Below are 12523 nucleotides of genomic sequence, written 5' to 3' on the forward strand. Positions count from 1 at the left end.
AGCAACGCATTTTCCGCCTGCCTCAGTTTCTCATTCAGCTTGTTTTCACATACATTGCTACATTTAAAATTATTCTTGTTTCTTTTTTTTTCGTTTTTTCTCAACAGATTCCGTATAATGTGTTCATGGTTTGTTAATCAGAAATGGTTCGATAATGTTGTCCTGCTGTTTATTGCACTCAATTGTATTACATTGGCTATGGAGCGACCAAATATACCGCCAACGAGCACGGAACGTTTATTCCTTGCCACAGCCAATTACGTGTTCACAGCCGTTTTCACAGTGGAAATGCTCATTAAGGTAAGTCCGAATGACTTAAAATAAATTTAAACAACAATAACAACGGCAACATGGGAAATAACAGTTAAAAACAAGTAAGGAAGGCTAAGTTCGGGTGTAACCGAACATTACATACTCAGTTGAGAGCTATGGAGACAAAATAAGGAAAATCACCATGTAGGAAAATGAACCTAGGGTAACCCTGGAATGTGGTTGTATGGCATGTGTATCAAATGGAAGGTATTAAAGAGTATTTTAAGAGAGAGTAGGCCATAGTTCTATGGATGGACGCCATTTAGGGATATCGCCATAAAGGTGGACCAGGGCTGACTCTAGAATGTGTTTGTACGATATGGGTATCAAATGAAAGGTGATAATGAGTATTTTAAAAGGGAATGGGCTTTAGTTCTATAGGTGAACGCCTTTTCGAGAAATCGCCATAAAGGTGGACCAGGGGTGACCCTAGAATGTTTGTACGATATGGGTATCAAATGAAAGCTGTTAATGAGTATTTTGAAAAGGAGTGATCCTTAGTTCCATAGGTGGACGCCGTTTCGAGATATCGCCATAAAGGTGGACCAGGGGTGTCTCTAGTTGTACGATATGGGAATCAAATGAAAGGTGTTACTGAGCATTTTAAGAGGGAGTGGGCATTAGGTCTATAGGTGGACGCCTTTTCGAGATATCGCCATTAGGGTGGGCCAGGGGTGACTCTAGAATGTTTTTGTACGATATGGGTATCAAATGAAAGGTGGTAATGAGTATTTTAAAAGGGAGTAATCCTTAGTTCTATAGGTGGACGCCTTTTCGAAATGTCGCCATTAGGGTGGGCCAGGGGTGACTCTAGAATGTGTTTGTATGATATGGGTATCAAATGAAAGGTGGTAATGAGTATTTTAAAAGGGAGTAATCCTTAGTTCTATAGGTGGACGCCTTTTCGAGATATCGCCATAAAGGTGGACCAAGGGTGACCCTAGAATGTTTGTACGATATGGGTATCAAACGAAAGGTGCTTATGAGCATTTTAAGAGGGAGTGGGCATGAGGTCTATAGGTGGACGCCTTTTCGAGATATCGTCATTAGGGTGGGCCAGGGGTGACTCTAGAATGTGCTTGTACGATATGGGTATCAAACGAAAGGTGTTACTGAGCATTTTAAGGGGAGTGGGCATTAGGTCTATAGGTGGACGCCTTTTCGAGATATCGCCATTAGGGTGGGCCAGGGGTGACTCTAGAATGTTTGTACGATATGGGTATCAAACGAAAGGTGTTACTGAGCATTTTAAGAGGGAGTGGGCATTAGGTCTATAGGTGGACGCCTTTTCGAGATATCGCCATTAGGGCGGGCCAGGGGTGACTCTAGAATGTTTTTGTACGATATGGGTATCAAATGAAAGGTGGTAATGAGTATTTTAAAAGGGAGTAATCCTTAGTTCTATAGGTGGACGCCTTTTCGAGATATCGCCATAAAGGTGGACCAAGGGTGACTCTAGAATGTTTGTACGATATGGGTATCAAACCAAAGGTGTTACTGAGCATTTTAAGAGGGAGTGGGCATTAGGTCTATAGGTGGACGCCTTTTCGAGATATCGCCATTAGGGTGGGCCAGGGGTGACTCTAGAATGTTTGTACGATATGGGTATCAAACGAAAGGTGTTACTGAGCATTTTAAGAGGGAGTGGGCATTAGGTCTATAGGTGGACGCCTTTTCGAGATATCGCCATTAGGGTGGGCCAGGGTGACTCTAGAATGTGTTTGTACGATATGGGTATCAAATGAAAGGTGGTAATGAGTATTTTAAAAGGGAGTAATCCTTAGTTCTATAGGTGGACGCCTTTTCGAGATATCGCCATAAAGGTGGACCAAGGGTGACTCTAGAATGTTTGTACGATATGGGTATCAAACGAAAGGTGTTACTGAGCATTTTAAGAGGGAGTGGGCATTAGGTCTATAGGTGGACGCCTTTTCGCGATATCGCCATTAGGGTGGGCCAGGGGTGACTCTAGAATGTTTGTACGATATGGGTATCAAACGAAAGGTGTTACTGAGCATTTTAAGAGGGAGTGGACATTAGGTATATAGGTGGACGTCTTTCCGAGATATCGCCATTAGGGAGGGCCAGGGGTGACTGTAGAATGTTTGTACGATATGGGTATCAAACGAAAAGTGTTACTGAGCATTTTAAGAGGGAGTGGGCATTAGGTCTATAGGTGGACGCCTTTTCGAGATATCGCCATTAGGGTGGGCCAGGGTGACTCTAGAATGTGTTTGTACGATATGGATATCAAATTAAAAGTATTAATGAGGGTTTTAAAAGCGAGTGGCCCTTAGATGTATATGTGAAGGCGTTCTCGCGATATCGACCAAAATGTGGACCAGGTGATCCAGAAAATCATCTGTCGGGTACTGCTAATTTATTTATATATGCAATACCACTAACAGTATTCCTGCCAAGATTCCAAGGGCTGTTGATTTCGCCTTGTAGAACTTTTTCATTTTCTTCTACTTAATATGGTAGGTGTCACACCCATTTTACAAAGTTTTTTCCAAAGTTATATTTTGCGTCAATAAACCAATCCAGTTACCATGTTTCATCCCTTTTTTCGTAGTTGGTATAGAATTATGGCATTTTTTCATTTTTCGTAATTTTCGATATCGATAAAGTGGGCGTGGTTATGGTCGGATTTCGGCCATTTTTTATACCAAGATAAAGTGAGTTCAGATAAGTACGTGGGCTAAGTTTAGTAAAGATATATCGGTTTTTGCTCAAGTTATTGTGTTAACGGCCGAGCGGAAGGACAGACGGTGGACTGTGTATAAAAACTGGGCGTGGCTTCCACCGATTTCGCCCATTTTCACAGAGAACAGTTACCGTCACAGAATCTAGGCTCCTACCAAATTTGAGAAGGATTGGTAAATTTTTGTTCGACTTATGGCATTAAAAATATTCTAGACAAACTAAATGAAAATGGGCGGAGCCACGCCCATTTTGAAATTTTCTTTTATTTTTGTATTTTGTTGCATCATATCATTACTGGAGTTGAATTTTGACTTAATTTACTTATATATAGTAAAGATATTAAATTTTTTGTTAAAATTTGAATTTAAAAAAAAATTTTTTTAAAAAGTGGGCGTGTTCTTCATCCAATTTTGCTAATTTTTATTTAGCACATATATAGTAATAGTAGTAACGCTCCTGCCAAATTTCATCATGATATCTTCAACGACTGCCAAATTACAGCTTGCAAAACTTTTAAATTACCTTCTTGTAAAAGTGGGCGGTGCCACGCCCATTGTCCAAAATCTTACTAATTTTCTATTCTGCGTCATAACGTCAACCCATCTACCAAGTTTCATCGCTTTAACCGCCTTTGGCAATGAATTATCGAATTTTTTCGGTTTTTCGAAATTTTCGATATCGAAAAAGTGGGCGTGGTTATAGTCCGATATCGTTCATTTTAAATAGCGATCTGAGACGAGTGCTCAGGAACCTACATACCAAATTTCATCAAGATACCTCAAAATTTACTCAAGTTATCGTGTTAACGGACGGACGGACGGACGGACGGACGGACATGGCTCAATCAAATTTTTTTTCGATCCTGATTATTTTGATATATGGAAGTCTATATCTATCTCGATTCCTTTATATATGTACAACCAACCGTTATCCAATCAAACTTAATATACTCTGTGAGCTCTGCTCAACTGAGTATAAATACACATACAAACACAAAAGTAATTAAACCACATAAGCATACAACCACGCGAGAAATGAAACTAACAATTCATTATTGTCTTTTGTGATGACTTTAAAAGAGCTGATGTATGTATATTGGCTCAATTTTCCGTCATCCCATGTCATATTTGTTTTGGAAACAAACCGATTTCGGCATTGTACCATATTCAGTGTAATTTTTCGTTGTGATCAATTGTCGTTTGTCTTGTATTTAGTTCGTAGATATATAGGCAGCTATGCAAACGACAATAGATCAGAACGAAAAATGACACTAAGATGACACAACGCCGAAATCGGTTTGTCTCCAAACCCAATTTTTCAATGGATAACGGAAAATCTATCAGTAAAAGAGCTCGTTATAATACAAAGAAGTCATAACCTGCGGTGCATGGCAATTAAATAAAAGCCTACCACTTGTTGGTTCTCAACGTAAGAATAGGTTAGGTTTAACTGGTGGTCAATAAAGACCTAACTGTGGACACAGTGTTACCAGAATTTGTTTGACGACCAAACGGAAGAACCGCAATCAGGTGCCAGGACTTATGTCATGGAATAACTCTCTACTCTTGGCCAGAAGGCAGTGTCCAGTTAGTATGCGCATCGTGGACCTTAAGTCTTCTCTCTCCAGAGATATGAGGATTTACAAATGATCTTAAAAAATGTTGCAGCCCCGCGCTTTTGCCCACGCCTTTCCTGCTTGACGGATCATATGCAGCTCCTGTCTCCTTTTGATTTCTCCCAAATAGATTAGTACGTTTACCGTCGTCATCGAGTGCCGTAGCCTCGCTAGGAAACTCACCGGCCTCATTACCTTCTATACCTTTATGCCTGGGAACCCAATATAGGTACGGCCTCTTCTTCTTTGCATTCCAAGACACTTCTTGATGAAGGCCTGTGGTAGGTTAGTGCCTTGGTTGCCGCCTGATTATCAATATTTGTATATATTGACGTGAGTGCAGCTTAAACACGATTCCTCTAGAATTGCTGCTCCTTTCTTCACGGCTACAATTACCGCCTGAAATACACTGCAGTGCTGCACCCTCTAGGATCTGCTTATTTCTGGATTGACACAGTAAACAGCAGGCCCGACCCTTCCGTTAATTTGGAACCATGGTTACACACGTGTATATTTAGTATGTTCTGCCATTTCAGCACCCTTGCGCCAACTTTCGACTCTATTGTGGTCACAAGATCTTGGGGATTTTCAACTTAAATTTGTTTGTATTACAAAAGTGGTTGGCAATCTTGTGTTAACCCTCGGCAAACGAACTACAGTGTGAAAACAATCTTTTTATATTTTTTTTTTATTTTGGTGGTTTTTCAACAAAACATTTTTTTACGATATTTTTTCGCAAGCGTGAGCTAATGCAAAAAAGGGTGGGCTATCCTGAGCTGACGAAAAAAAAGAGTGGGCTAACATTGGGCAAATGACCCACATAGTTTTTAGTAAGTAGTTCGCAGTTCTAGATGCCAGCTTTACACAGCCATCAGTAGATGCTCTGGGAACGATGCGAGGGGGTGTACGGTAATGATCTATAACAATCACTATTTGAAACACTGAGCTTATACGAGCTAATGCGATGTTGCGGCAAATTTGCGTCAAACGTGATACTTTGGAAAATCATATGATTGATGATCGAAAAATTCCACTGGAAGCACTGCATTTGATTAATTAGTTGACCTTGGGCAATAAAACTTTTCTGATGCACATGATTAACGTTCCATTGAAAAAATACGTTTCAAAACGGTAGATCTTTGCAATGTTACGATAATCATAGCTTTGAAATCTCTGCTTACCATGCAATTGCAGTTCACCCATCATAATACATTACAGCATTTCAATGTTATTCATAAGTTTTCCTGCAGGGATGCCTTCTGACGTCTACGTATGCCACAAGAAGAAACGGAATCAAAGACAACAGCATGAATATGTATCCCTACAACAGAACAATTCATTGTTATATCCTGCACTCCATTCAATAATCTGTCTATGTTTTGTATCCTCAATACAGCATGTGGCTACGGCGATCAATGAAGATACATAAGCTTCATACTTTCCAAGTGAAAAACAACCGGCATCATTGACCCTTCGCTTTATGCTTTGATTATTATGGCGGTAACATCTTCGTTCTCTGTTTTTGTAACTGTAACATGCATATTCATTCATTAGTGCACAGCATGCGAGTAAGAAACTCGAGAATGTTTGTGATTTATTCGTATTTAGGGTATTTTTCGACAACAGCGCTTTGTTGCATAAATGAAAATACACTCTCGTCTTTATGGCCCTTGGATTGAAAATCTTTTGATAGTTGTATCTATGGTTTTCGTATGTGGGACTGTGGCCCTGAGTCAAAGTTACTTTTGAAGCGCAGATGAGGTTAATTAACGCAATTGGTTATGGCACTTGGACTGGACGGATTTTTGCGCATTTGTGTTGTGGTTTAAATGTGCAGTATAGACTTTCTGATAACAGTATGTGTTGCATTCTATTATGGCGAATATTAACATCACTATGCTGTTAGTAAATAATGACAACAACAAAAACAGCAAGCAGCCACACTTGTGTACAAGGTAAAGAAGGATACTACACACATAACCAGCAGCTCGAAGTGAGAGATATCTCACTTACACACATGTAGTCATCAGCTAAGAGTAGAAGTTGTTACTCACACATACGCCCGCATATAGCTAAATAACCAAATATGCGATACAACTGTTCCATGTTTTTGAAAAGTCTAGACCTTAGGAGAAATATGCGAACGAGGCAACAGAGCGTATAAAAACATCACAAGCTGAGGAATAACTAATCAGTTTGATTTAAATACCCTATTAGTTGTGAAGTTAAGTATAATTGTGAAGTACTACTCCCAATGTAGTCTAATAAAGACCATTTTGCAGTACTGAATGTTGGAGTTATTTATTCGACAGTTCAGCGATTCGAACGTTAGCAGAAGGTGTATGATTATCAGGAATTTCTCAAAAATCGTTACAATGTGGAAATCGTTAAAACGGGAAAGCAAATAAAATTTGAGAAAATCTAAAAACCGATAAACTTTCTTGATATAATTAGGTAAAGTTGAAGGGTTCGTTGTATTCTCAGAAAACTATCGATAGTCAATGCTGAAACCGGTCAGAACACCACTCTCAGAAAAACGAGAGATTCTTCTTCTAGCCAGAGAGGCTGCGGAGGCAGACTCAACAACCTATTTTTTTACCTTAGCGGAACACGCATAATCAACATTCCTAGGCAGACCGATGAAATCGGGAAACATATAAATCACGAGTATTTTCCTATGGTTTATCGCATGTGCCTCCAAAAAATTGAAAAGAATTGCCCTTTCGCATGCGTAATGAGAGCACAACATTGCATTAAATGCAGACCTCTAGTTTATCGACAGGCTCGGTGTGGAATTCAAGCACTTATCTCTTATCGCAGATAAAGAACGCTGCATGCTCCAAGAGGCCCTGGCACAGTGTGGATCTCATGTATCTATCTAAACGTTGATATCTATGATGTCAGCGGCAATAGTTGTTAGGTAATCAGAATGCTCCTTGTTTTCTCAAACATAAACCGCCTTGTCGGTCCTTTTGTCGCGTTGTTTCAATTTTTCTCAAGTATTTAAAAATAAATTGCTCTGCGTAAGTCTCGCTAAAGCTCAAAAACGGCTTGCTCGATTTTTATAATTTTTTTTGTTTCCTATTGGAAAGTGGACGGAACCATGCTCCAGGCAATATAAATTTCTACTTGCCTATAGTTCGAGTCTGTTTGCATAAAACTCTTGATATTTAAGTGCTTTTTATATTAATCTGTACAGAATTTGGGAAAAGTTGGCGGTGACACGCCCTCTATTAAGAAAAATTTAAATTCGCTTTATCTCCGCAACCATTTGAAGCAGGTATTCAATATTTAGCATAGAAATTCCATTTAGGAGAAAATTGGGGTGGGAGTTGTTGTACTACAACTAAGAATTTGAGAAGGGAGTGGGAGTCTGAATGGGAGTGAAAGTTGGAGTGGCTGTGCAGTGGAAGTGGGAATGTGAGTTGAAGTGCGAGTGGAAATGGAAATGGAAGTGTGAGTGGGTGTGGGAGAGAGAGTGCAAGTGGACGTGAATAAGAATGAAAGGAAAAATGGAGTATAAAGCAGAAGGGAGTGGGAGAGATAGTGAAGAGGGAAGCGAGGCTCACTTTTAAAATGTGGGCAAACCTATTTCCGGGCAAAACAAAGTGTGTCTACTCCAACTATAATTACTGACTTTTACCTGCCTCAGTCAGCCACACAAATCGATCAGTAAAAACCACCCTCGGTTCTGAATCAAAACACAGCATATACATATAAATATACACAAGCATCAATTTTGACAATACCTGGTCATGTACCTATGAACTATGTATAAATAAAAGACAAACGACAATAAGAGATCTGAACGAAAATCGACATTGATGATGGCACAGCGCCGAAAGCGCTTTGTCTCGAAACCAAATTTGACAAGGGATGACGGAAAATCGTTGCAATATACATCATTTATCCACCCTGTCGTAAAATCAACAAAATAAGTCAGTCTACTCCCCTAGTTATTTAATATTTAAAAAACGCTTTCAAAATGTTTTCATACATTGAGCAATACGACTGCACCCCGCTTAACAACAACAAGCAGCTTCATTTGCTGATTCTTATGGAAAAAAAAGTATTTTTAACGTGAAAATCAAGAACATAACACACTTTCACTCTACAATCATTAAGATGTCATTGCGGTACAATTTTCTGCAAGCGGCTTTATCTCTCCTACTTCGGACATAAACTTGCACAGGCACCCAACCATCAACTTGCATACATTCCAACATTTTTCAACTCATCAATTTAATGATTTGCATATTTATCTTTATTATTGCACTTTGACTTATCATTGACTAGGTGGTGTCGACTGGCATGTTTTATGGCCCAGATGCCTACTTCACATCAGGCTGGAATATAATGGATGGCTCATTAGTTATAATATCGATCATTGATTTATTAATGTCATTGTTTAGCCAATCAAGTCCGAAGATATTTGGGATTTTAAGGGTAAGTAAAATGGCAAGAAATGTTGGCTGGTGGTTGGCGGCTATACATACTCGTATTTACAATAAATACATGCGTATTTTGCAAATTGTAGCACAATTTGAGGGCGATTAAGTTAAGTACAGGAATATTTCACTTAATTTATTACAAAGACAGGGTGACACTGATGAAAGCGTTTGTTAATATTTCTCGTTAAAATCATTTAATTTTAATTTAATGATGCAGCAAAGCTATTTTATCTTAAAAGAACAATTGGGGTATTCATATGTCCCTGGTTATCAGCTTATTTGCTAATGCAGTTATATTTTTAAAACAGTTTACAAAAACAAAATTCACTGTAGACCAAGCAAATAAGTTGACAACCAGCTGACGTGAATACCCAAAATGTTAAAATTTTATATATTTGAGCCATTGTGGATAAGACAAGTGTGTTAACTTCTGCATAGACGTTAAAATTACAAATAAAACCGATCACCTGATTTTTAATTGAATATTGTGGTCTCATTCTCTATCGTTTTTATCACCCGCTGAAGATAGCCGGCCGTATGCGCCGCCATATTGAACATCCTGTCAAACGCTGCCAAAACGCTAAAAATTAGCCATCTTGAACACCCTATCAGGCAGTTGACGGATAGGATATCACACTTGTTTTATCTACAATGGTAAGAGCTTTGAATGATTTCGATTATATGATCTTGATCATGAAAAGAGGTAATTTAACGTTGACGTATTTGACATAAGCTGTGTTGGTTGTCAGAGATACAATTTGTCAAATGCTAAAAAAGCATCGTCACCTCAACAAAAATGTTTTGGAAATTTAAAATTTTTTTTGGGGTATTTTTATGCAGCTATCCATATTTAAGGTTTAAATATTTACATACAGTTGAAAAGTTCGAACAAAATCTGTATACTCTTTTAACGAGAATAGCGCTTCTTAAACCCTGACTCTAAAGTGGCGAAAACCACACTGCAAACCATTGCTGAGCAGTTCATTGTCCTTCTACAACATTTCAGATATTGCGACTACGTCGTCTTTTTGCTCTGGATACAAAATATATTCCGTCTCTCAGTTTGTTAAGAGGACGTATATATGCGGAGTACCTTTCAATTCCGTGTCGATATATTAGTAATCTGATTATGCGACTGGTTCGGCGCGTCCTTAGACTACATCACACATGGGATTTATGCCCTGCCTTAGGAAAAACACAATTGAAATAAATTTATTTATCGCAAATATTGCTCACCCCTAACAGCTTAACTCCGTTGTATCTAATGAACCGAGTAGTGATAAAAGTTTATTTTGTGCGTCCCGCATTATTCTGAGCATGACTTTAAGCCGCTTCATTCCTTCAGATCTTTAAGTTTTCATACACATTCGCTCATAGGGATTCCTGCTGTCTATTAGCATCACAGTCAGAAACTGCTTCAGGGTTCAGTTCATGTTCTTATAAACAACAGAAATCGCAGCGTTTTGCGGCTTTAAAATCTTAGTGTAAAACCGAAGTCTCTGTGAAAGCTCACTTTGGCTAATCAACCGCTTCGTAGCAGCGGCCCAGTGAAAAGAATGTTCCGTTCAAATACAGCGCAAGCACCTAAGCCACTCAGATATATAGTCGCGCAAAGCACTCACACCAGTGAAAAGCCGCCTTGAAACCTTCTAGGCCATACCGCTCTCCCACCCCCTACATCCATCAGGAGTTCGGGGTCGCCAGACCCTCGGCTCTTAATGAAACATGATTCGCCACGGGTAGGTGAGGTTGACAATTGGGTTGTAGAAGCTATATTTTGCGCTGGCAACCCTTTGATATAGTTGCGCTACACAACCCCTTGAATAAATTTGGTATTTTAGTCGCGTCTTAAGACAGGCGGCACTATTACTATTATGTCCGTTTGCGGTGGTGTCAAGTCCGGAAAGCAGTAGATGTATGTTCATGGAACACCGATTGGGTTCAATACCTGCCTGCAACAGCGGTTTAAACGTCAAAAACATACCAAAAAATTTACTCGTGTAAAGAGACCTTAGGTTCTACGTATGTAGTAACTTTTCCTGTGCTTCAGACAATCAATACATATTTCAGATGTTTTCCGCTTCGTATCAAATAAGATAAAGACAAGTAGAATTGTAAGAAAAATTATAATTTTCAAAAAAAATCTTTTTTTCTTTTTTGTAAATATGGTAGCTCTGTTTCAAAAAGGCATGCAAAAAAAGCAATGTTTATGTCAAATGGGGGCAATGACGGAGAACAAGAAGTGGAACTACCGCTCTGTATTTGTATCATTATCTTCTGTCTGAGATCTGTCAATCAAGCCATCAAGCATTTTCCAATTCTAAATCATAAATTAAAATTTTTTTTTAAATTTGTTTCAAGAATTTGCTTGACAAATTGATAACTAAGTATTGAATTTTTTAATTTCTCAAATAAAACAATTGGCGTGTAAGAGACCATTTCTCCATCTCCGGTTTAAGCTAACCCGTATAATTTGACAGGTAACTGTGAATTAAGGCACCGGTTAGCGTTAACCGGATATGGTGAAAACGGTTATTGGTATCTTGTTCATGATAGGAAATAAAAAAACAACTATTGTTGATAATTATTATAAACAAAAAAAGATTTTTTAATTAAAATAATTATCGAATAATTTTTAAAACCTGTGTTTTTTTGTTTTTTGCACGTTTCTGTGTTTAAAATTTGAAATTTTTGTGTGTTAAAATATAACCGGATCCGCTTCTTTTAATATTCAATAAACATACATCCATTTTCCATATCAAAATAATGGACCATATTTTAAATGAAAAACCCCACTATTACTATATCCTCTTCAACTACAGCATTTCGATATACTACTATGCCTCTAGTAAACAGCCACACGTACAAGTAAACAGCAGCAAGAGCACAGACGACATTACGCACACATTTACGCAGTACCAAAGAGTACAACAATGAATAGCGCATATGAACTTACATTAACTGCAGATATACATACATGTATAAATGAGATACAGAAACGAGAAAGCTGTACGCGAAAAATCAAGACCCATGGAGAATGACGAGCCAATTAATAGTTTAAAAGCAGCGCAATCAAAAGTATAGTCAATCAGTTTGATTTGATAACAGGTTATAAGTAAAGTACACGAATACATTGTGATTTTTTTTTTACCACAGCAGTGCTGTAAATAAAGAACATTTCATATATAGAACATTTGAGTTTATTTATTCGAAATTGCAGTGATTCGAAGCTTAACAGAAGGCGCAGAATTATCGAGAACTTCTTAAGTTTCGAAGGAACTATTGTCAGACGAGAAATTGTTCAATCAATTCCATTCTTTCAGAGGACAACAAGGCCAATTTAAGTGAATTGAAAATCCAGCAACTGGAAAATGAGTTGGAGAACCGTGAATTGAATATAACCGGCAATAAGACCGAAATTCAATTCATATTTTATCAT

The 12523-nt window shown here is 38.3% G+C and overlaps 1 protein-coding gene across 5 annotated transcripts in view; it reads left to right on the top strand.

Annotated features, from left to right (window-relative positions):
* The window catches only part of Ca-alpha1T (Ca[2+]-channel protein alpha[[1]] subunit T), a 259303-nt gene that overhangs the window by 228200 nt on the left and 18580 nt on the right, over nucleotides 1–12523 (top strand). For all 5 annotated transcript variants that reach the window (XM_067780304.1, XM_067780303.1, XM_067780301.1 and 2 more), the window contains 2 exons: nucleotides 108–300; nucleotides 8930–9079. In XM_067780304.1, the coding sequence (XP_067636405.1) occupies nucleotides 108–300; nucleotides 8930–9079 (343 nt within the window). The remainder of the gene's footprint in view (nucleotides 1–107; nucleotides 301–8929; nucleotides 9080–12523) is intronic.

The sequence above is a fragment of the Eurosta solidaginis genome, chromosome 4 (genome assembly GCF_040869045.1).
Source record: "Eurosta solidaginis isolate ZX-2024a chromosome 4, ASM4086904v1, whole genome shotgun sequence".
Lineage (NCBI taxonomy): Eukaryota > Metazoa > Arthropoda > Insecta > Diptera > Tephritidae > Eurosta > Eurosta solidaginis.